This window comes from Vitis riparia, chromosome 6 (assembly GCF_004353265.1).
Source record: "Vitis riparia cultivar Riparia Gloire de Montpellier isolate 1030 chromosome 6, EGFV_Vit.rip_1.0, whole genome shotgun sequence".
Taxonomy (NCBI): domain Eukaryota; kingdom Viridiplantae; phylum Streptophyta; class Magnoliopsida; order Vitales; family Vitaceae; genus Vitis; species Vitis riparia.
In genome coordinates this window covers 19,078,545-19,104,908 of record NC_048436.1, presented here as the reverse complement: position 1 = coordinate 19,104,908, position 26,364 = coordinate 19,078,545, and the positions used below count along the sequence as shown (strand labels likewise).

Genomic DNA, 26,364 nt, shown 5'->3' with positions numbered 1-26,364 from the left:
AGGATTCAATTAAACTTCTCTAATCTTTTGAGGGCACAACCATTCATATGCAAAAATAAGATTTTATCGAGTAAGGGCACTGCGGATAAAGAAAAGTTGAGCATGAAAAATAAATGTTTCTCTATAAATATCTGAATCTGAGATGGTGAAGACATTTTTACAATCTAATGTGCTGTGATGATAAAACAGACAAAAAGGGCATTATATCTTGTGTTACTGAAAGGGACTACCCTTCTACACCCAAAGGTTTACCCAATGGATTCACTTTTCGGTTTCCAGTCAAATGACTAATGTACAATTTTCCAGCACTGGACCTGCAGATCTTCATTGACAAAAAGGGCAAAAGAATTTGTAGCAGCCCTGTTACAACAAATGCTATTAGAAACATGGCTTGCATCAACCATCTACACGCAAGGTTGAAAATAATTTTGGGGGATTATGCCTCACCAATAGCAAGAAATTCCGCAGGTGCCGGCACTTTTGTTCTTTAAAAGCGTCCACGTTTCTTAGTGTCCTGTGCATGCCTAGCACCCGTATTCAGGCCTGGCACTTCTTGATGATGAAAACCTTCAAAGCTTTCTTCTAAATATAAACCGAGTTGATAATAAGAGATGGGTCAACATATCACTCCAGGAAATGTCCTCTTCACAAGGGGAGGGGTTATATCCGGTAGCATCTCCAATAATTTTCAAGAGGGCTACGGTAATGCTCAGCAAACAACTCTACTCAGAGTCTGAGTCAATCGAAAGATACAGCCTTGGCCTCACAGAGCGTCGCTGGCGAGGGAACGAAAAAGGGCTACCTGATCGTTGCCTGCTACTTGTCTTGTCAGATCTACCATCATTCATACCAAGAAGCAAAGAAGCTGCATGAGAAAAAATCAGCCTCACCACATTTAGAAGAACATGAAAAAAAAATATGCAAAAGAGAGGATTGCCCCTTTCACTGCCTGCAGAGTAACCTACTTGTTTGTAAACACATTAATGTAGCATTCTGAAAATTCAAATTATAATGTTATATCTCTATCTCCCAGACCAGTAAGATGGCTAGAAAGACACACATCCCACCCTAGATTTATTGGTCTGGAATCCCTTGGTAAAAAACATGTGCTGGGTAAAATGGTTTATAACACTGGGAGACAAAACTCCACTGGTGACACCAATCACCTTGTTCTTTAACTCAAGAGATGTGGGCATGCACCAATCATGAAGCATCCATGTTTCATAGCTCATGATGTGTTTTCTTAAGACCAAATATATGCATATAGTATTTGCAAGTAAAAAGGGAACAAACCAGTGTCAGCCAAAGAATCCATGTCACCATCTGTGGATGGTAATTGCTGTCTGGTATTCAATCCATTTGCAGCTGGAGATTCAACATGACCCCCACTGCTACCCCCAAGCCTCAGAGAAATCCAATCATCAGCTCGGCTACCATTTGACACATCAGCTTGATTTCTCAGATCAGTAGGCACTGATGCATCGGAGGGCCTTGTAGGAAGAAATATTTGAAGAGATGGGTCATCCCCACCAAAGGCCAACGGATTATCAACCAAGCCATCATTCATGTCGGTATCAGTACGACCAATGGAAGGATCAGGAACTAGAGCAGCAGATCCCATGACAGCCTCCGGACCCAATGTGTAGCCATTCATTGATGTGGGAGAGTTGATGGGATTATGCTGCAAATCAGCTAAAGCATCTGAGACATCTGTAGCAAAAAATTGGAAACCAGGGCCTGGTTGAGTACCAGGAGGTAATGGCCAGAGGGATCCAGACATCCCAAAATCATCATCGGCGGTACTAAAAAGACCCAAGCCAGGCCCAGCAGTGGGATCTTCTGCATATGAATCCGGAATACCAGTAGGAATCGAGAAATTAATCCCACCAGCATCAGCTCTACTGTTGTTGTAAAGGGTTCCAGAAGACATCAAAGTGTCATTCTCTTCTTCTGAATCACTGAGAACAATAAGCTCTGTATCCCCCATTGGTGCAGGAGTATTTCGCTCTGGAAATGCATAGGCATTGTTGTCTATGTTTAGGGAAATGGAATCAAGCTCAATCCCGGGGTTGGTGGAAAAATCATAATTCCCACCACCATCCTGATTCACACTCGGATCCTCACCATCCCTACCACTTCCAGTGGCACTGCTGCTCATTGGGATAACTTGCTGACCAGGGTCTTCAAACTTTTCTTGTAGTCTATTACAAGTGAGGGTATTCATTTCATCAGGTTTGCTGACTTCCCAAACCCCATTGCGATTCTTAATTTGAAGTTTCAAACTGGAATGACATTCTGAAATTCCTTCCTGTTTGATTTGCTTCAACACATCCATTTTTGGTTTAAATTCTCCCTCAGCAAGGGGACAGAGAGTACCATCAGCATTGTGCCACTGTGCTAGAATCCCACGTTCATTCTCAGGCTTTACACGCCAACAACCATCAGGCTTCACTTGTATCTCAGTTACATCTTCTCCACAAGACTGCATCTGTCCCACAGAAACAAGGAAAAAGAAAATAAATAAATAAAGATCTTCAATACCTACCTGTTCAATTAACTCCAGAGGAAACTAGTCAAACTCAGTAGCTCCACAAAGAAGAACATTACCGAGGATGTGATGCGATTGAAATATGGATCAATGATAACATTCTCTAGAGAATAGTTCTTGAGACAAATGGGACATTGCCACTGTAAACAAAGTACAATGCTTGGTCAGAAACACAAAATTGCTAGAAGAAAATAAAAGAAACAAATCTGGCAATCTGTCACTTGCCTTCCTAGAACGTTGGTTCATTTCCACAAAAATTTCAAGATCAAAACAGCCCATGTGAGCACAAGGTTTGAATCTTCCAGCAACCTTCATTCTTGAACCACTCATCTGTAATTTACATGTATGAGTAAAAATATATGATTCCAAAAGTAATCAGGTTACATAAAAGCATTGCAACAAAAGTTATTGGGTTTTCTGCACCAAAAACAATGCTGTTTAACCCCCATTCCCCGACCTACATATGCAAGTGAGATTAAGTGAAAAAAACTTTATCAAATTAAAGAATTTTTACCCAGGCCACAGGACAGGTAAAAAAAACAAAGGGCAACTTGAATGGTATGTGTTTGCATCCATCCTTGCAACCATAAGCCTTTTTTTTTTTTTGGGGGGGGGGGGGGGGGGGAATTAAAAGCAGAAGATGTATTTATTAAGATTAAAAGGAATAGGAGAAGGATGAGGAGTCCTCCCCACAATTACAAAATATGATTGAACTCCTCCACTACACAAGGAGTCTAAACAAAGTGTTTAGACTACAACATAAAATACAAAGCTGTCATCTCCTCAAATCTTGAATAAGCTCCTTTCAATGGTGTCCACACACTTTTCATCTACACACCAACATCAATTGAGTTGAACAACATTGAGAGGAATGTGTTTAAAAGCCTCAATACATGAGGTCCAAAAAGAGCAATAGAAGTGAAGGAAATCACACCACCTTTCTGCTGTCCTCCACTTATCCTAAAAAATTATAGCATTTCTTTCTCATCATGCAATCCAAAGCAATATGAGACAAGCAATTTACCAAAGAGTCTTGTGAAGCTCTCAAACCCCTATATGAAATGACCATCATATTGCATATGCTCCTAGGGGGTACCCAATCAATCCTAACTTGTCGAAATGGACATTTAAAGTCCCAAAGTTATCGAACAATGCAGAAAGAGATGGTCAATCACCTCCCCACTCCCCTTATATGAAAGGCACCATTCAGGATTAAGGGATTTGAAAGGTCTTCTCAACTGTAACATGTTGTTGGTATTTATCTTCTTATGTGTCACTAACCAAGCAAAGGCCTTAACCTTACATGAGGATTTAGATTTCCATATAAATTCAACTAGAGAGAAAGTAACTATATTTCATGTATTGGACAAATCCAAGAAGAATAATTTAATCGAGAATAACCTTGAAGAGGTTAATGACCATGCTCTCGCATCTAGGGTGCATGAAGACAAGTGCACACAAGTGAGGGATGACATAGGTCTTTCAAGGTTCTTAATCTCCATGTTCGTAAGGGTGCGATGGAAAGAAGTGATCAAGAATAGCTGAAATGGTGGGATTTTTAACAGTAACAACTCTCTATAAGGACTTGAAAATTGTGAATACAAAAGCTGGTCCCCCCATTACAAACCCTCCCCAAAACGAATTTTCATCCATTCACCCCCATAAAGCGAGTGTGACTAGAAGGGGCATTGATGTGACCATTTGACTACAATGTTGGTGTCTCATCCATGAGGATATGTCCCATAAAAGCGCATAATAATCTAATGCCAAAGGGCAAAACTTTCCTTACAGAACCTTCAAAGCCATGTTCCTAAGAAAACATGATTCCTCAAAGAGATCAACCTGAATCCCAAACCTCTAGACTCCTTAGGCTCATACACTAGGTCCCAATCAATTAGATGATCTTTTTTACCCTCCCAACTCCTGATCAAAGAAAATCCCTTTGCAATTTCTCAATCTCAAATGCTACTAACACTGGAATTTTGAAAAGAGATAAGAAATAGTAAGGGATGTGGGACAAGTATGACATAATTAGAGTTATTCTACCCTTAGAGACAAAAAGGCTTTTTTTCCATCCAATTTGCTCGAAACCTTGTCAATCACTAGATCCCAAAACACACTTGTCTTCAAATTCCCCCTTAATGGAAGACCCAAGTAAGTTAAATGCCAACTTGAAATTTTGCATTCAAACGCCAAAGCCAACATGATCCAATCTAGACTTATTTTGATACTCGATAGAGTGCTCTAATAGACCATTCTGCTCCACTCTCAGCATCATCCTGCTTAAAACATCAGCTGCTATAGTAAAAGGGAATAGGAAAGAGGATCTCCTTGTCTTAACAATTTGGATGTCTTGACCCATCCTTTGGAATTTTCGTTGACCAAAACCTCAAAACTTGTTGAGGACAAGCAACCCATCATCCAAGACCACCATCTTGTACTAAACCCTTTTCCCTCAAGTAAGTGGTCCAAAAAAGCCTAATCCACATAGTCATTTGTCTTCTCAAAATCTATTTTAAAGACTACCCCATCCCTTATCGATCACCTTTTCTCATCCACTAATTCACTAGCAATCAAAACTACATCCAAAATTCGCCTGCCCCAACAAAAGCTCCCCATGAGATGTATATGGTTTCATGGAAGCATTGAAGCGCCAACACAAAAATTTCACATAAACAACCACCGATTGGTAATTGGGTGTAATAACCGTGTGCGGCTAATTACATATATAATATATAAATTTTTTTAGCATAAAAGAATTCAGAAATGAAAATCACATGATTGAGCACAAGGACAAAGGCAGTTGAAAATATCAAATTACACCTGAGAGGAGCATGATGGGTGATACTAAAGGCTTCATTCCATCCATCACATTGTAATGGCTCATGAACCAATTGAAAAGGCTAAATGTAGTCATTACGACTAGTCTGATAACTGATAAAGAATATCATGTGGCAACCACTAACTCATCAATCCAGATGGGCTTCACTTAGCAAAGATAAAGTCTGCCACAAAGGTTTTTCTAAACGCGTTAAATTGATGAATTAAAACACATGTATAATGGTGGTTACCTTCATTAACCAAAAAGAAAATTCAATAACTGAAAGTTGAGAGATATTAGTGTGGGAGAGTCTTCCTAACCCCTAACTAAACTAATGAATTGAGAAGCTTAAAATACACCAAGAAATCAACAGTAACATGGCAAATCACACCATAATGATGGAAATGACAAATTATCCTTTGTCAGTTGAAGCCACAATTGCAAAGAGGCAACCACATGATTGCTGAAAATTGAATATTATTGATAAGGAAAATGAAAGCACCAGTGTTCCCTCCAAACATAACTTTGATAAGGTATTGACAGTTGCACATCATCGAATTATGCAACCTCATATAATCAGCCTTTGATACACCAGCAGGAAATTCCTCAGATCAACAACAGAAGGAAACCTCCAGGAAGCTTATTATAGATACTGTTTCTACTGACATCCTCTAGATAGACAGTGGACTCTTCAAGAATTTATTGAGCTAGGAGTGCAGTACGAGGAGAATATCACATAAGATAAATGAGTGATATTTCCTTTGGGACAGTGCATAGCTTGATTGCTCAGCATATTTGAATATATAAAGATAATGCATGGTTGTTTTTCACCCACACAGCATTACTTACAGGACATCGTAGATTGACAGTAAAGAAATCTGCAACCACTTCCAGGTCACTGTCACTATCAGCATTATCAGTTGCACCTCCACCACCAATGCAACGACGAACACGAGCCAGCGCATCTTCAAAACGCTCACCATCTGATTCTTTAGGAATCAAGCTTAAAATCTACAAAAGATGTAAAGAACTAACATGATCACATATAACAAGGAAATAAAAAAAAAAAAAAAGACTCACATCTTGATGCAAAAGTAAAGCAGAAATTCATGTAATAACAGCCTAAACCTGAAGATTTAATTCTAGAAAATGCAATAATGTCAATAAGTCATTTAATTGACGCATAGTAAAAAAATATATATATATACAATTTAAACAATCATTTAAATTTTACATGCTTGATCACTCATCAGGGCACATGAACTTTGTGAAATACGAATGTAATGGATAACTGATATTAGATATGACCACCTAATGTGACCCACAAAATATAGATTTCCTCAATTGCTACCTATTATTATTATTATTATTGATAGGCGATCAAACAGGGGCCCGACAGTGAGGCACAACACAGGGACACAAAAAGTGCACAGAGCACAAACATGAACAGTAAAAAAAATGCACACTGCTTCCCAGTAACAGCTCAACCCAAGTCACCGAACTGCAACTAATCAATTAAATCTAACAAATATTCCATCCATGAAGGCATCCAACAATGAGACCTTTGACCATTTCAGCAAAGATCACCAATGCATCTTTAAGAATAAAAGTGACTGCTCTACACCTTCAAAATTCCTTAACTATGCTTTTTCCATAAACACAGAAGATACTTAACAGGGGCCACCTGCCTCACTTTTGGCTTGCACTTTTGCTTGAACTTTTCAATCCAACTTGACAGTATCTCTTTTATCGAGAGAGGAAGGTAAACACAGTTTATGGGAGACCAGAGATATAGAAAAACAAGATCCATAAACAGGACTCATGATCAAAGACAGTTCCTTTCCTCAAGAACCCACCAAAATCCTCAATGTAGAACACAAGGACTCCTCATGTCAACAATCTGCTCCCTCTACTTTCCCCAACCCAGGATGCCAAAAATTAGTCCAAACCTTCACATTTTGCCCCTTCCCTAAAATACATTCATGAAAAAATTAAATGATGTCTAACCTGCACTGCACTTACACAAATGTTTGCTAATCTATTACCAAACCAATTTGAATAAGAAATCAATGAAAAATGACCTATAGATCATTAACAAAACATTGGACTCTTTCAGACCAATTACAAGATAAAATTTTTATAAAATATCTCTATTTTCTTTTTTTGATAGGTATAAAATTGTTATAAAATATCTCTATGATTACTCCTCCAGTTACCACAAGCCATAATTGAAGAAACTAGTACAAGAAATGGGAAAGATGAAAGCCTCAAAAAATATATTCATTCAAAAAGGACCTTAAGTTAGGACTCAAGTGGTAAGGGGTGTCAAAGGACAGCCTTGCTGTCCACACCTTCCTTATTTTAGCCCTCCACACCTTCCATATTTTAGCCCACACTTGTTGTCCACATCTTCCTTATTTTAGCCCTTCACACCTTCCTTATTTTAGCCCTCCACACCTTCCATATTTTAGCCCACAATGTTTCCTTATTTCTCCATTGATTATTCTGTACAGTTAGCATATATTATTTGATAGATTATAGTTTACATGTATAGGGCTAGAATCATGCTGTAATTTATTTGTTTTTTATTTGCTTTCCATGTAAAGCATCCTTGTAAAGTCTATATATAATATACAAAACTCAAGGCCAAGGTATTCGGTCATTCACACAATATTTTGACATGGTATCAGAGCAAGGTTGCTAATTTTTCTTCCCTCAAATTCTTTTCTGTCTTTTCGGGTTCGGAGGTGCCTCTCGTATCTTTCGGTCAAGTCTGTGTTGATCCGTGCTGCACCCAACCACAACCATTTTTCTCAGTATTTCTGTGGTTGTTCAGTTTTCTTCTGGGATTTTTTTTTGGTCCATCCTTTTGTCTCGGGTTCTATTTTTTTCGGTCAAGTCTATTTATTTTCTATGGATTCCGCACCTCTGTGTGTTAAGTTTACAGGCATAAATTATTCTACCTGGGCATTTCAATTTGAATTTTTTCTCAAGGGAAAAGACCTTTGGGGTCATATTGATGGCACGGATGTTGAAAAACCATCAACTTTTGACAAATCTCAGGATGTTGGGTCTTCTCCTTCATGGGCTGTGCTTGATGCACGCATCATGTCTTGGCTTCTTGGTTCAGTGGAGCCTCATATTGTCACCCACTTGCGGCCCCATCGCTCTGCTCAATCTATGTGGGCTTATTTGAAGAAAGTTTATCATCAGGATAACGATGCTCGTCGCTTTCAATTAGAACATGCGATTGCCACGTTTCAACATGGTAGTCTTTCCATCCAGGACTACTACTCAGCATTTCTGACTCTTTGGCATGAATATGCTGATTTGGTCACAGCGGATGTTCCTATTGCTGCTCTTTCAACTATTCAGACTATTCACGCGACTACCCGGCGTGATCAGTTTCTTATGAAACTACGTCCGGAATATGAATCTGTCCGCTCCTCTTTACTGAATAGATCTCCTGTTCCCTCTCTTGATATTTGTTTTGGTGAGTTACTTCGCGAAGAGCAACGCCTTAGTACTCAAGCTATTTTGGAGCAATCTCATGGCAGTTCCGGGACGACAACTGTAGCTTATGCTGCCCAAGGCCGCGGACCACCTATGCATTCTAAAAACTTGCAGTGTTTTTACTGCAAGGAATATGGGCATATTGCTGCCACTTGCCCTAAGAAGTTTTGTTCTTATTGCAAGAAGAAGGGTCACATTATCAAAGAATGTCGTATTCGCCCCCAGAATCGTCAGGCCCACGCATTTCAGACTTCGGTTATTATCCCTCCTGTAGCAACTTCTGCAACACACGACTCTCCTTCAGCTGCGTGCTCTATTCCTGCACCTCCTGCACCAGATTACTGCACCCCAGAAATGGTGCAACAGATGTTAATTTCAGCATTATCAGCAATGGGGTTTCAAGGTAACAATTCTACTAAACTCTGGTACGTGGACTCGGGGGCCTCTAATCACATGACTAATAATCCCACCGCTTTGTGTCATGTTCGGCCCTACGCTGGTCAATCTTCCATTCAGACTGCCAATGGCAGCTCTTTGCCCATAGCTGCTATCGGCGATGCCTCCTCTAAGTTCACTGACGTGTTTCTTGCTCCTCAGCTTTCCACGAATCTTATTTCTGTTGGCCAATTAGTTGATAACAATTGTGCTGTTAATTTTTCTGGTAATGGTTGTGTTGTGCAGGACCAGGTAACGGGGAAGCCGATCGCAAAGGGACCTAAAGTGGGGCGCTTGTTTCCACTATTTTTACCTGTTCCAGATTTTTCTCCACTTTCTTCTATTAAGTCTTTTGCTTGTAATAATGTTTCAGATCTTAGTATGGTGTGGCATCGTCGTTTAGGCCATCCCAATACTCAAATCTTATCTCATGTATTGAACTCTGATTTACCTGGTAATAAGGATCGTTATTCTTTATCTCTTGAGTGTGATTCTTGCAAACTTGGTAAAAGTAAAACTCTTCCCTTCCCTTTGCATGCAAGTAGAGCATCTCATTGCTTTGATCTTATCCATAGTGATGTTTGGGGACCTTCCCCGGTTAGTTCACATGAGAAATTTAAATATTATGTGACTTTCATTGATGATCATAGCAGATTTACTTGGGTCTACTTTCTTCGCTCTAAATCTGAGGTCTTTCGTACTTTCACTGAGTTTTTAGCGTATGTTGACAATCAATTTTCTACTTCTATTAAGACATTACGCACAGATTCCGGTGGTGAGTATTTGTCTACTGAGTTTCAAGCATTCTTGGCTTCTAAGGGTATTATTCATCAACGTTCATGTCCCTCTACTCCTCAACAAAATGGAGTTGCCGAACGCAAAAATCGTCATCTTTTAGATGTGGTACGTACTCTCTTGTTAGAATCTTCTGTTCCATCCATGTTTTGGGTAGAGGCTCTAAAAACTGCTACTCACTTGATTAATCGTTTACCTTCTCAAGTCCTACATATGGAGTCTCCCTATTTCCGCTTATTTGCTAAGCAACCTAGTTATGATCACCTTCGTATTTTTGGTTGTGTATGCTTTGTTCATTTACCTCCTCATGAGCGACATAAATTATCTGCTCAATCTGTTCGATGTGCTTTCTTGGGATATAATATGTGTCAAAAGGGATTTGTTTGCTATGATCCTACATTACATCGTACACGTATTTCTAGGAATGTTATTTTCTTTGAAAATCAACATTTCTTTCCTATATCCTCTTCTACTGTGTCATCCTCTTCTATTGTGGTCCTTCCCTCCTTTGAGCAACAGTTCTCAGATCTTCATCCAGTCAGTTCTCGCTTTCAACCAGGTATTGTGTATACGAGACGCTCCCGCCCACAGTCTCTTTCAGTGGCTCACCCGATATCTGATCCTACCACGCTCCAGATGCAGTCAGTTGCAGCACCTTCAGTACGTCGCTCTTCTCGAGTGTCTGTACCTCCGAATAGGTATGGATTTCCCTCTTCCAGTTCTGGCAATTCTGTTTTAGCCCTTACTGCTGCATTGTCCAAATTTGATATTCCCACATGCTACTCACATGCTGCTAAGCATGATTGTTGGCGACAAGCTATGCAGGAAGAAATTGCCGCTCTAGAGGCCAATCACACTTGGGACATTGAGCCCTGTCCTCCCACTATTGTTCCTCTGGGTTGCAAATGGGTTTACTCAGTCAAGGTCCGATCTGATGGAAGTTTGGATCGTTACAAAGCTCGGCTTGTTGCACTTGGGAATAATCAGGAATATGGTGTCAATTATGAAGAGACCTTTGCTCCTGTGGCTAAAATGACTACTGTTCGTACGATTCTAGCTCTTGCTGCTTCCAGTGATTGGCCACTACATCAGATGGATGTAAAAAATGCTTTTCTTCATGGGGATCTTAAAGAGTGTATTTATATGAAGCCACCCCCGGGATTGTTTCCCTCTCCGACTTCACATGTGTGTAAGCTTCGTCGCTCTCTTTATGGTCTCAAACAGGCTCCGAGAGCCTGGTTTGATAAATTCCGCACCACTTTATTACAATTTTCATTCAGGCAGAGCAAGTATGACACTTCCTTGTTTCTTCGGAAATCAGACATGGGTATTGTTGTTCTTTTGGTTTATGTTGATGATATTGTGATCACTGGTTCCGATTCTGCTTTACTTGGTCAGCTCAAAACTCATCTCTCCGAGTCCTTTCATATGAAAGATCTTGGGTCTCTCACATATTTTCTTGGTCTTGAGGTGCATCATAGTCCCTCTGGTATTTCCCTCAATCAACATAAGTATGCGAGTGACTTGGTAGCTACAGCTGGTCTACAAGGGGCTACTTCTGTTGATACTCCCATGGAATTAAATGTCAAGCTTCGCAAAGAGGAGGGCGACTTACTTGCTGATCCCAGTTTATACAGGAAGTTGGTGGGTAGCCTTGTTTATCTCACCATTACTAGACCAGACATTTCTTTTGCTGTACAGCAAGTCAGCCAGTTCCTTCAGACTCCTCGTCATCTTCATTTGGCTGCCGTTCGTAGGATCATACGCTATGTTCAAGGCACTTCTACTCGTGGCTTGTTCTTCCCTGCAGGCAATTCTACTCGCCTTGCTGCTTATAGTGATGCTGATTGGGCTGGTTGTGCGGATACCCGTCGCTCCATCACTGGTTGGTGTGTGTTCTTAGGTGATGCATTGATATCTTGGAAAAGTAAGAAGCAAGACAGAGTCTCTAAGTCATCTACAGAATCTGAGTACCGGGCGATGTCTCTTGCTTGTTCTGAAATCATTTGGCTTCGAGGTTTGCTTGCGGAGTTAGATTTTTCTGAGACCGATCCTACACCTCTACATGTCGATAATACAAGCGCTATTCAGATCACGGCCAATCCTGTCTATCATGAGCGCACAAAGCATATTGAAGTGGACTGTCACTCTATCCGTGAAGCCTTTGAAGCTCGTGTTATCACTCTTCCACATATTTCCACCGACTTACAAATAGCTGATATCTTCACCAAGGCTCTCCCTCGTCATCGACATTGCTTGCTAAGTAGCAAATTGATGCTTGTTGATCAACCTGCATCAATTTGAGGGGGGCTGTCAAAGGACAGCCTTGCTGTCCACACCTTCCTTATTTTAGCCCTCCACACCTTCCATATTTTAGCCCACACTTGTTGTCCACATCTTCCTTATTTTAGCCCTTCACACCTTCCTTATTTTAGCCCTCCACACCTTCCATATTTTAGCCCACACTTGCTGTCCACACCTTCCTTAATTTAGTCCACCCTACTTTCCTTATTTTAGCCCACAATGTTTCCTTATTTCTCCATTGATTATTCTGTACAGTTAGCATATATTATTTGATAGATTATAGTTTACATGTATAGGGCTAGAATCATGCTGTAATTTATTTGTTTTTTATTTGCTTTCCATGTAAAGCATCCTTGTAAAGTCTATATATAATATACAAAACTCAAGGCCAAGGTATTCGGTCATTCACACAATATTTTGACAAGGGGTTGGAGTGAAGATGTGAGAGGTTCCAAGTTTGAGTCCGAATAAGGACAATTTAAAAAAAATATAAGAATTAAAGAAAAAAATCTGGCCTATAAACAAAAAATGTTCATTCAAAGAATTGGAAATACCTGTTGAACAGTTCGCCGCTTTACAATTCTAACCCCTAAACAGAAAATACGAGCATCGCATCCCGTTAAGGAAATCTTATTAACTCCATCTTTGGTACATGGTGTGATCTGATTACACCAAACCAAAACCAATTAAAAATGTAAGCATGTTCATCACCTATAGTAAAGTAAAAGAGAGGAGAGTAGAATATGTAAAACACATGTATCGGTGCCCATGTATAGCAATTCATAAAAATGGTTAGTACATGAAACAAATATAAAACATGACAATCTACAAAATAAATGGGAACACTTCTCCTTGTATGGAGCCAACACTCACAACAGGTCCGTCATCACGTCCATTAGCACCTAGCAACTGTGAGCCAGGTCTATTGATAGCACGAACTGCCATACCTGAAAGTTAAAACACGATAAAATGTAATAAAGGAATTAGCTTAAGAGTATGTGGCTCAACAAATAAAAAATAAATAACATGAAACCACATAAATGGTAGGCATGCAGAGCCTTGGTTTTATTTTATTTAGGTAAATTATTATCCCCATTTGGGACTTGAACCTAGAACCTCCCACAAACCCTCTCCAACCCTTTACCACTTGAGGGCACATGCAACGCCTTGTAATATTGATAAGAACATAAATATTCTAGTGATACCATAAGTTGATATGTCTTTCAAATGCTTAAAACTCTCAAACTCACAAAAGAGAACTATAATAAGAAAAAATAAAAAATAAAAAGCAATTTCAGCTATTTATCTGTAGTGATGTATCACTTAATGAGTGGAATCAAAGATCAGTTGGCATACCATTGACTTGTAGGTCTGCATATTGTGGCCACTGCATCCTAAATGAAACCTTGTCATTAAGGAGAATACACCAAGCCTAAAAAATAATTTCAATATAAAGAAACAATCAGAACATCTATAACTCAATACAGATCATAAATTCACCAACATCATTTAAGGCACTAACCAACCTGAACATCATACTCAGGTTTCGATACCATGTCTCTGTCAGCCCTTGTGAGATGAAATGTTTTCTCAACACTCTGCACTGGGTTTGTACTGGAAATTTTGTAAATAAAAGAATCAATATAAAAAGGGGAAGACTATGGAGGCAAAAGAACACACAGCACATAAAGGACATATTAGGCATCCAATAGAAGTTACATACACCAAAACTCTAAGGATGGAAACTAAAAGTCCTAGGAGAAGTAGCAAAACCAGTTATATCGTTTCTTCAAGACACATTGGAAAACTGTTTAATTAGGACTCAGGACCTACAACAGAAAGGCCTTCTATTAAACCACACACCCAATCCAACCCAGCCATGTGCAGCACAAACCAACAGCATAAATAATAATAAAAGAACAGAATGAATACAAGAAATACCACTCACAAAATCAAAAGAATAAGAACACATTTTTCTGTCCACTTTAATAGAAAAGACTACAAAAATCTACATAATTGGCTCTGCTAAATGCCTCAATTAACATCCAGCACAAGCAGAATGAAACAAACTGATTATATCCATCCAATTTGAAGCAAGCTTCCACTTAACCCACCAAATACAGGTTGGAATACAAAATCTGTCACCCCTTGCAAATAACACTACCAAAATGAAGAGACAAATATGTTAACAAAATTCCTTAAGTTATCCACATTGTCCCTGAAAACAATTGCATTTAACTTACAACCTAAAAATCATTACATTTTCTCTTGGAAATTATCAGTCACTCTGGTTCACTGAAAGAGAGAATTAAAGTGGGATGTTTATAAATGAGATAAGCAGAAAGTGGGATGTTATTAGAGAGAACTTTACCTCCATGGCCACCAAACCATTATCTCAAAAGTGAGGTGGTCTAGATAAGGGAATTCAGTACAAAAAAAATATATATATATTTTACACAAGATACAAGCCAGACAGGAAGGGCCCATATTTCTTTTTCCTCTCTACTGTGTCAAACAAACCAAAGAAAGCACCCAGTATAAATTTTTTTTAATTAAATTGTAACTTTTATTTAGGCTTCTTCAAAAAACCTTTCAATAGTAGATCTCACAAGATTTCACTAATTTGAATGGTGGGAAACTCCCTGTCTGCGCGCTTCACAAGGATCCGAGCCCACTGCAACTCAGACGAAGAAACCGTGTCTTCATCTCCACACCCATCACCAATTCTTTTAAACACCTCCGTACTCCACAAATGAAGCGGGAGCCCGACCACCCTTACCCAAACCTCATTAGCAATGAAGTCCTTGCAAAGGCACCCCACCTCAGGGTTCCATTTATCCATAATAATAAAATTTTCCTTTATATTTCTTAAGCCTCTGGCTAGAACACGCTCAGCCTCACTTGGCAACTCGAAGTCAAACAGCAAGAGACCTCTACCTAACACAACAACCCTCAGATTCCCCTTTAAAGCCCAATGCTGCAGAGCCCAACTCCTTACGTAACCCAACTCAGGAAAAGGAGCTGAATTGATACCCTACCAGCCTACCAGACACTGTCTCAACTGATCTAACCTTCCTCGCACTTCTCTTTCCCCCACCTCTAACCAAACTGACTCGCCTACCCTTCCTGGGCTCGACTCAACAGCATCTGCATATGACTTCAACTCCACTCCTTTCTCCCTCCACAGGACCTTCAAGCCCCCCTTCGCCCTCAACAAATCCTCTGGACCTCTGGTTACCTGTAAGCCACCTGTCGGGGCCAAACCAAGGCCTCTCAACCCCACGCCCAAGAAATTCCATCCAAAAGACTGTCCCTTCCCTTCTGGAAAAATAATGCTATATCTTTTTTATTCAATATCACGGACTGATCAGAGAATGAACCTTCCTGCCTCATTTAAACATCGCTCCAACCTATACTTCTTATTCCCCTCCTCCCAACCAATAACCCAAACTCGGTTATTAGCCTCTCTACAACAAGCTTCTACTCCATCCAGTAACGTAAACTAGCCTCCCCGAATCTAATCCAAGAGGAGACACCTCTGCTTCTCTCCCAAATGCAGCCTTTCAGCTTTCCTCCCAAATCCTCAACCAAAATCTCAAAAGGATTTGGACTCCACCACAAAACAACTTCTTCCACCCCTGGCAGCACCAACTTCTTCCCATGCTCTCATCTCACCGTAAGAAATCAGATTGGGCCAACGCATCTAAATCTACTTGTGCAACTACAACCTCAACATCCTTCATCTAAATCAGATTGAAATGTAATATACCAACTCCACTTCACCTCCCAAAAGGAAAACAGAAAATTTCATGAGTTCTCTTCCACCAACACTAAGCATCACCATATCCTCCATCCTCAACTCACACTTCTCTACCAGGTTCTTTCTTGATAGAACTTTAGGTTACTGATTCGTCTTCTTTAATGGCAAGCCAGACAAATTTTTAAAGCCATAAATCACCTATTTATTGGATTTTACAGCAAAGTACGTATGACATTAGACCTTTTTTTATAGGTTCCATATGACATTAAACCATAATGGCTTTCGCAAAAACTAAATCAGCAGTGAGTATAAGTTTCAATATAAGTCCTTAAGGTAATTCTATTCAAACAATAAAACAAAAACCTTTTTGCAAGTTTATCCCAAATCAAGAATTACTACAGAGGTCCAAGAATGAATAAAAAAACAAGGATCATAAACCATAAGAGTCAAGAAACAGAAGTGCATTAGCAGAGAGAAAACTCACCCATCAGTTGGAATACTAGTTGTTGTCAGCTTCACAGGATATAAAGGTTGTGTCACAGTAACCCAAAAACTGCATAAGCACTAACACATCAGAAAATACAAAATTTTCTAATTTCTATCAAGTGCGAAAAAAAGAAGATAACACTATACTGTAGCATCTAAAATGCACCAAGTGAGAATAGGCAAGAAGCATTGATTAAATGAATTCAATTAAGAATTTGCTATCATGTCCTTACCACAAACCAGGCAAAGAATTTTTTTAAAACAAAAACCTAAGCAGAATAAAAGCCAAAATCCACCAAACCAGAATTAGCAATTTGCTAAATTAAATGCAAACTGTCTACCCCATGCAGATCTAGGAAGGGAAATTCAGAAGGTTACCCAATTCGACATCAAGCCAAACAAAAACAAAAACCCCCAGCAAGATATTACATATCACTTTCTCTTTGTTCAATCATATCACATATAAGTTCCTTGGTGTTTCCTGATTTATAACACAACCTATATGCTGCCACATTCGACAAAAACCTATATCTAAAATTGTGGTTAATTGCTAATCCCAAAAAATGGAAGACATCAGGAGCAGATATGGAAAATTAAGAATAAGAAAATGATTGAAAAAAATTAAACAAATCAATATTGAACAAGATGAATTTTGGTAAAATTGGAAATGTGGAACCATCTAAAATCTAAAGCCTCGACCACAAAGCAAGATATTTCATTTGGGTATATACCTGACTGACAATTAAGTTTGTGCACTACACAAGGTGCAGACTGGGTGAAACATTGGACTTAATATGGTCATCAATCAGGCTCAAAGTCTCAAATGAATTGGCATATAGTGCAAATAGGTGACAATAGGCAAAGAGGTTAATAAAGTATACCAGTCAAGACTTTAAAACTTGAATGAAAAGTATTTATTGTCATTTTGCTCAAACATTCTTTTATCACTGCACTCTCCTCCTAATCAATAAATATGTTTCCCATAGAAACAACACAAATCTTAGTACCAAAATGACAAAAAAACAATTTATTTAACAGGTAATATAACAAGCAAAATAACAGCATGCACATAAATCATTTGGAGAGATCCAAATATTTATACACAGTTTTAATTTAAATAAGGAAAAAAGAATATAGAAGCTACATACGGGTCAGCTCGACTTAGTCGACAAATTTCACAGTAGAATGGGTCGGGAGTTGGTGGAATACCCTCCATAGTTTTTTCTGGAATTATAACACAACCTATATGCTGCCACGTCTGGCATTTTAGATCGTCACACTGCCAGAAAAAGGGAAAAGGGAGAAGGACCAAAGCATAAGCAACAAATTAATGCTAAAAAGAGGGAATAGTAATTTGAGTAAATACATAACACACAAAACCCATATATATAGATAGATAAATATATCACTAAATGTTTTGTAGTACTCCACCTGGACCACAAACAATGTGATTTTTATTAGAAAAAAGGTTTTCTGCAGATGGCAACTACATTTACTTCTAATAAGAGATCATAGATTCATAAATTCAACTATATAATTTTTTTTCCACCAATTGAGTCATGTATGCAACTTGACAATTGCAGCCTCATATAGAAGTTATATGTGGATATACAAGTGAGAATCCAGGGAATTATGAACTTATGAAACGCATGCATTCATCTTATGCAAACATGCTTAAGATATAGTTCATAAGCTAAACTAGCTTCACATTAAACAACAGTCTCATGTGTCCAATATGCAAAAGTATACAACCACCTAAAAGGGAGTCCAACTTGGACAAAAGGAAAAAAAAAAAACAATATATTTGGTAAAACCTTAAGCATTGTCTCATTTGGCAGTGCGCTTCCACATGGACAACGAATCTTCATATCATTATATGAATCCTCAAGTTCTTCTTTGAATTTGACATTACTGCTATCTGAGAGAACCTGTCCCTTTGATGCTAAGTCAGTGGCTCCAGATACCTGCATTTTTCTGGGCACACAAACAATTGGTCTGAGCATGTAAAGGAAAATGAGGATGTTGAAACTAGACATCATGATATTTAGAACAGAAAAGGCATTATTAAAAATGAAATAATTGTAAAACTCTTCATATTGATGAAAAAATATCTGGAAACCAGCTGCCAGTGTTAATCACTATCTGTATTAACACAAGCTAAACAAAAATGTACAATGCAAACAAAGACCAAATGAACATTTAAATCAATTGAACTGCCCCATAATCATGAGAGAATAAGTTATAATAGAGATCAATGCAAGGGAAACTAATAATAAACCAATCAGAAACCTGTAAGTATCCTCAACTAGTTTTGCTACTTCTTCCTTCCCAACAGCATTCTTCTTTGCCCACATCCTGGAAACTGCGCAGGAAGGCCAAACACTTGAGATTTTTCATAGTGGAGACACTGAATTAAAACTTCATATTTAGGAATTAATAAGACCAAGTTGATAGCCCCAAAAAACATAGTTTAAAGCCTTCTCCGGACAAAACACATAACAAGCACATGAATCCCTAAAGGGAAAAAAAGAGGACCCAACCAAAATAAAAACCTAAGAAGGCCAGTTAATAGAGGAAGAGGAGCTACAGAAGAGGAGAGGGCTCCCACCTTCTTTCTTTTTGTTTGTGTTGTATATGCCATGTATACTTTTAATTTTTATTCAATCTGCATTTACCCATTAAAAAGAAAAAGAGGAGAGGGAAAGGGAGAGCAACATGCTGCATTCTTTAAAATCATTCTGAATCATGTATGTACAAAGCAAGTGTCGGGCAGCAAATAGGTTTGACTATGGATGTAAGACGACCTTAGCATGATATCATTCGTGATTTCAAGTCACACCGCAAGCCCATTACAGGATACATATATTTTCCATGCGTGTCATGTACACCAACTCTTACATTAGTTAAATATAGGCAGTCATCTGACCCTAATAAGGAACTAAAACCTCTGATTTTATGACTTTTTAATCTTAATTAACTTGATTCTTACCATGCACAATATTCAAGGAAGACAAATGTAATTCATTGGTGGGCTAGAGAAGAGATGTTCTCCTTTTATAGTTGTGCATGGCATATAGATAGTCTTGCATCCTATCAAAAATATAGATAGTCTTGCATATACTCGCTGATTAAAGTTGGAACGACCTACTTGTCTTTTCCCCAATACTAAAAACCTAAATGAGTTCCTTAAATGAAAACATTATAACTTAATGAGAGCTCAACTTTGTGTGTTATTGAAGCATTACAACTAATTGTAGAAATATAAAAAGTTATATAACAGGTTTTGTTACTTACGGCTTGAATTTAATTTATTGATATTTTCAAAGAGGCTAGTTAATTATTAATTCATGAAATAATTCAATAATAACAGAATTGAGGTTCTGTTCTCAAAGAATGAGATCCTCCCTAGCAGAGCAAGTTCAACGAGGAAAGCAACCTTAGCACCTAGTCTCGCACCTGATATAAGGCAAAAGGTGACCAGCAAAAGGAATTTCATTAAAAATGTTAATTTTTTTCCCTTTTTCAAAAGATAAACTCGCAGTTTCAGTGGAACAGAGTTGTCCCGATGAAATCTTACCTTCATAAAGGAACAGGAAATATTTGACACTTCACTATTTTCTATAACTCTTCTAGAATTTGGAACAGTTACTTTCTAAGGTTCCTATTTATATAACTATAAATTCCCTCATATTATTTAATATTTCTTTAAATTTGTTCTCTCATTTAAAATTTCATATAACTCTGCTGCATAATTGTTAGGAACTTTTTATTCGATTTTAATCAATTATACATTCCATCAAAATTGTTATGCTTAAAATGCATTTAAGAGTGAAAATCTTATTCATGGTTTAAATTCCATTTACATCTATTGCCTATTGGAAAGTTTAACATCTATATTTCATTTAATCATCCGCACAAAAAGAATCAGCCTCCATTGGCATAATTTTCCATAGACTAATGCCACTAAGTACTAATGACTATGCTCTGCTTTTGACAGTTTCGAAACCAGCTACAACCTGTAAACATCTTGTAATTTAATAGTCACATCCAAAAGGAAAAATATATGGTGTTTGCTTTGCCCAGAGGAATGCCTTACGTGCCACCTAGCACCCCAAGTAATATCAGGCTTCATAGCTAGGAGGACACCTTTTGCCCCTTACTAGCTTCTAAGTTAGACATGTCAAAATGCAACCATGACTGCCTACTAATGGAAGAAGTTCCTGCAACTACAGCTTTAACTGGATACTCTGCATAACATCAAGAGTATAAGGAAAAACGTTTGAACATACCAAAAAACAAGCGAGTTCAACATACAACAAAAATTATCATCTCACAAATGCTTCAACTAAATATTAAACCACAGAAGATAACATCTATTTAGCATGATAAATAAGTTTATGTTATGTCCTCTGGACTGTACATTAGATATGAGAACATAATATTCATTGGTAGCACTTCCATGGTCTTTTCTTTTTCATTTTCCTTTTCTTTTTTCTTCTTCCTCCCAATAAGAAGCACTTCCAATATCTGAGCTTAGAACATGTACAATAAGGAAAAAAACATAGATATATATATATATATATATATATATATATATAAGATTGTAAGACAATTTCTTTTATAGGAAAACTATCATCATTGCATGGGAGGCAGGCAGGCAGTAGGATAAAACCAAGTTGATATTTGTAAGAAAGAACATACCAGAAAATTAATATGAAGGCAATAATTCGTGTATTGATTGTATAAGAGAATATAGAATAAAACCATTTACCTTGTTCATCAGAGAGAATGGCCAATATCCGATCAACAAGATCCTACACAATGAATTACAAACAACTGAAACATAATCTTCGTAACAAGTCAAACACAAAGACACAGCAAAAGAGGTTGATGAAGTAATTTAATAAAGTGACAAATGAATTAATAGACACAATGCAAACATGCTAATTTAGGCCAAAATCTATTATTTATATTTACTTCCTGCCTGTAATCTCCTATTTGATAGAAATGGAAATTAAGCCTGTAACAAATTAATAGCAATTTCAACACCATGCATTTCAAAAATTGATGGATTTGCATCCCCATAATGCGACAAATAAACATCCATCCGAACTGGCATTGTGGTAATCACGAAAAAACATCTTGGCAGAAACAGTTTAAAATTATTTTGCTGAAGAATTTGTGGAAACCAGAAATTTCAAATCTTTTATTTCAAAAATGCGTGCAACATTGGTACAGCTTAGTCCTCACCATCAATGGACCTTACTCTGCTCCCACTTCCACCACCTCCAAAACCAACACCACACCACTCACCACCATGCACCATTCTGATTCTACAACCAGCTCCATTGCCACCACCAGCTATCATCCAATAGTAGCCACAATCCACCACCTCAGCTACTTCCACCAACACCCATCCCCATTCCACCACTGCCCTTGCAACTCTGCCTCTCACCACCACTAATCACACAAACAGGATCACCCAGGGTTCCTCCAACTAAAACGTTGAATTTAACATATCATATGGGAAATGATAGTGACAGACAAAAACTACATTTAAAATAAAAATTAAATGAAAATGAATGACCAAGAAAAATGGTAACCCCCCGAATGTAACTTTTAGTATTGAAAGCATACAATATTATTTTTCTCCCTTTTTTTCCCTTTCTGATAGGCTCTTACTGATAGTCCAAAAGACTAAAAGGATAATCCTAAAATAGATAAATAGAAAGAAGGATCAGGGTAAGAAAGAGACAACTGATTTTCTGGATTTTGGATATAAGGTACCCAGGAAAAATGCATAAAGAGCGCAGTCCATAGAACAGAAATGAAGCCCTAAAAAGGGAGAGAAGGCAAGGCAGGCAAGGAAGGGGAGAGGGGAGGCAGAGATAAAATACTAAACACAAAGCCAGCCATCAGAGAACCAATATGAATATGAATCATTCTGCACAATACTAAACGCACAGCCAACCCAAAATGAGGAATGAATCATTGTGCTCTGCCAAGATGCAACTTCTAACACAAATAAACTTCAACCAGAACAAAAATCGATGACAAGATAAAGAGAGTGTTTTAGCATCAATGCAGATGAATGAAGACACGTCTTCTCCTTCATTTGTACTTAAAAATCCATATCAATGAACTAGTTTGTTTCTGATTTTAAATATATATATATATATAGAAAGATGAATGGAGCCACAGGCAACGAAAGCAATATTTCAGATATCACACCTGCTTCTTTCCCTGCTTTGAAAGACCAAGTTGAGTCAGTACGTCCTTGAGCTCCTTTATTCGAAAATATGCCAATTTGTCCTACAGTATGAGAATGAAAAAGTGTTGCCAATAAACCCACTGAAAAGGAGAAAATCACACCACCATTCCTAACAATGTGGTCATACATGGTACTGAATCAAAAGCCACCCAACATAAGATGAGTAGCACTGTTCCAGTGGTAGCTTCAGGAAATTTTCTATGGTTAAAAGAAAGAATTCTTGATTAATGGAGAGGGATTTTTGCAGCATTAGATCAACCATAATAAACAGCATTTCTAAAACCAAATCATTTTAACCACAACCATTAAATGCATTCACTAAAGCATTTAAAATTGAAACCCAAGCAGGCTGGGCTGCAGGCCAGCTTGAAGCTCACAATGACAGGAAAAAAGAAACCCTTGCCAACTCAGGCCTATCAAAATAATGAGTTCAACTCTAATTTCAACAATGTGTACTTAAAATAATTGCCATGCTGTCACAACACCAGCTAAACCACCCATCATCTAAGCTAGTTTAGCAACTGGCAGCAATCACGAAGATATGTTATTTGTATAAACGAACTTTATAATATAGCTGGAAACAGGACAGCATTGCATGAGCACACAACTAGTTGACACTCACCAAGGATATAGTGCTGGCCAAGAATAACAATGTCAAATTATTCTATATATTTTGATTCACAGTCTGCCAATCCCAATTTTTTAACGATTCATCACCTTATTGTAACATAAAATCAGAAACCTAAAACCATTTACTTATCCTGTTTGCAAAGTAAATTTCTTAAAAGTAAAATCCCCTAAACTTTTTGTGACTGTTATACAAGTAAACAATCTGACTGAAAAAAAAAATCAAGTTGAAAAGCACACACTATTTTCCTCCTAATTCGGTCTCTCAATGTTTTGCATTTTCAGATATAATATTGAAGAAGCGGTGCCAACACTCCATCACTGTGATCATATTGACATTGGCAGATGGAAAATAAGGCCAGTATATCAACTGTCTTCAATTTTAATTTTTCACTTCCTTCATCTCATTCCAGTCATAAATCCTCAGAGATTAGATGGGATGCTGAAATCTAAAAGGTTTGAAGTTCACTTATCAATGCAGTTATGGAACACAATTACAAAGAAGTAACAGAGCCATGGCCCCTCAGGGGGGCCCCCAACCATCACCCTCCCACAAAATTATATTCTTTAAAAATTATACTGTTAAACACTAAGAGCCAGTGGATGTGATATGATCAATTTTTCAGAAAATTAATGACATTAGAAAGCATTTGAACTAATTTGATAACTAGAATAGTCCCATTTCAATTTTTCCATCATTTAGTGGAATTTTTTTTATCTAAAAAAAAGATGATCAGTGAACAAGTGACTCTTGTGAGCGAATCTTCTATAGAAACTTATTTTCTATCTTCTTTGATAAGTTGATCAAAGAAATATAGAAGGCAGCAATCAAAGAAAAAGAACACGTTAGTAAACCTATGATTAAGAGAAAAACATAAGGTTCTAGATGACAACAACTTGGTCTCTAGAAATCCACCATATTTTTTTTCTCTTTCTATAAGAACCATTAATGCTGGCAGTGACCCTTCTAACCCTGTTATCCATTATCATCATCAATCCCATGCGTAAAGAAGTCAAAAATATTGAAGGCAAATGAACGACCACTCAGAAGACAAGAAATAAGTTTAAGACAGATGCAGTGTTACTAATAACCAATCTTCGGTTAACAATTCTCATAGCATGCCTCTTTACCACACTATGAGCTTCTTTGGCAGTTTCAAAAGGACATCAACAAGTTTGACCTATTATCTTTCTTAAAGAACATATCGTATCTTGAAGCCAAGGTCAAAAAGGTATTGCTAATTGGCAAAGGAGGAAACAAAAGAAATATAACATGGACATCCCAGTAAACATATATCTAATCAATATTGGCGTGCATGACATCGGTGGAAGTACTGTCCGATCTAATTGTAATTCATTGCTTGGATATGAAGTTACAAGGATGAAAGTTGTCAATACCCATCTCTGAATTGATTAAAAAAAAAAAAACTGATGGAAAAAATAATAGGCAAAGTGAAGCTGTAAAATTTTTTTAAAATAACTTAGTGATTTCAGTTTATGTGCTTCTCCAACCACATCAACAAGTCATTAACAATTCTTAACAAAACTAATGATGCAAAACTGTTGAAATAAGCTGATGACGATATAGTTTTGTTGATTGGTTTGGCTTTTATTTATGCAAGAGAGGTGTTTTTGCTAATCTCTCCATCTCATTGCCATTTTGGCACTGTTAATTATACTCTTACTTGCCAATCAGCAAAAAACAAAAACCTGATTACAAGATAGCAATAAACTAAACAGTATGCTTACACCAATTTCACTAACACCCACCACTAAATTAATCTTTACTATATACCACTGAAAAAATAAATAAATCTAGCTCCTTTAAAAACTACAATATAGCATTGCATTTCATTTTCAACAAGCCACAAAAAGTTGATCAAATCAGTAAATTAAGAACCAGAAGAAAAAACTACAAAATAGAATTTTTTCAAAAACATACGTGTGCAACGAAATCCAATTAAGTTACACTTAAAGAGACTTGATACCTTGCATGAAGTCACTAAATCCATCACGACACCCCAGTGAAATTAAACCCCGAATCGGTCCAGATTCTGCAGTCCACACCAACCAATAATTAGAAACCAAGCAAAGGAAACAAACACGTGATATCTATAGCACAAGCGATCTATTCAAATTAATCAAAACCATAAATAAACAAACAAAATCAATCAAATTCCAAAAGAATTACATCATCGTGAAATGAAACACGCCTAATCAAAATGAAAACCCTATCTCGAATCAAAACCCTAATCACTAAGAACCAAAACCCTAGAAACCGATTGAGTGGATACGTACGTGAATCGATTGAAGATGGAGGAGTTGAAAATTGATTGAGCAAAAGGAGAAAACGATCGATGAAACTGCCAGTGATTCAGACCATCGCGCCGACTTCTCCAATGCCCTGCGTTTCTTTTTGACCCAAAAGACTGAAATCGGAGCCAATCCTCCCCCTTTCCACCAATACCATCTTGCGGACTTGTTGGCCCCATTTGCAATCTGGTTTGTTGTCGAGAACAAGTCCGGGTTTTGTTACGGTGTAAATCTTGGTGCGACCTTTTTCTTATGTGGGCGCATGGGATTCGCTGATCAACTGTATGTACGGCCTTTGATGGTTTTTAAATCCCTAAAGAGCAGATCTGATGGTTCAAAGTTACACGTTCAACAAATGCACGGCTGTGATCTTGTCATGGGCTGATTTCTAAATGACCTGCATATTTACGTAGTGTTTTTTCAAAGAATTGGTGCTTTCTCGTGTAAACCGTGATGTGATAAATCGTTAATTCCCTTTTTTTCTTTTTCTT

The 26,364-nt window shown here is 37.7% G+C and overlaps 1 protein-coding gene across 5 annotated transcripts; it reads right to left on the bottom strand.

Moving 5' to 3' along the window:
- Nucleotides 1-96: 96 nt before the first annotated feature.
- Nucleotides 97-26,021, bottom strand: LOC117915927 (E3 SUMO-protein ligase SIZ1). 5 transcript variants are annotated; one of them, XR_004651478.1, is made up of 18 exons: nucleotides 25,859-26,019; nucleotides 25,549-25,614; nucleotides 22,894-22,974; nucleotides 21,434-21,476; nucleotides 18,952-19,024; nucleotides 18,477-18,636; nucleotides 17,811-17,941; nucleotides 16,661-16,729; nucleotides 13,943-14,030; nucleotides 13,773-13,848; nucleotides 13,290-13,363; nucleotides 12,971-13,078; nucleotides 6,219-6,380; nucleotides 2,774-2,878; nucleotides 2,608-2,688; nucleotides 1,294-2,488; nucleotides 448-865; nucleotides 97-360 (listed from the first exon to the last, which is right to left on the bottom strand). XR_004651478.1 is itself a non-coding variant. In XM_034831680.1 (17 exons), the coding sequence occupies exons 2-17, from the start codon at nucleotides 25,570-25,572 to the stop codon at nucleotides 764-766; spliced, it is 2,541 nt and encodes an 846-aa protein (XP_034687571.1). In that variant the 5' UTR covers nucleotides 25,573-25,614; nucleotides 25,859-26,021; the 3' UTR covers nucleotides 97-763. The 5 variants fall into 5 exon arrangements, 4 of the variants coding, with proteins under 4 accessions (XP_034687571.1, XP_034687570.1, XP_034687573.1 ...); XM_034831680.1 differs by having other exon boundaries at nucleotides 97-834; nucleotides 25,859-26,021; XM_034831679.1 differs by having other exon boundaries at nucleotides 97-865.
- Between the last annotated feature and the right edge of the window lie 343 nt (nucleotides 26,022-26,364).

Excerpts from the sequence above, each read along its gene's own strand:
- LOC117915927 (XM_034831679.1), bottom strand. The coding sequence starts at position 25,572 with ATGGATTTAGTGACTTCATGCAAG. Across the intron at positions 13,364-13,772 it reads TGCAGACCTACAAGTCAATG|GTATGGCAGTTCGTGCTATC; the intron begins GTATGCCAACTG and ends TTTAACTTTCAG. Across the intron at positions 2,489-2,607 it reads TCAATCGCATCACATCCTCG|ATGCAGTCTTGTGGAGAAGA; the intron begins GTAATGTTCTTC and ends TCTGTGGGACAG.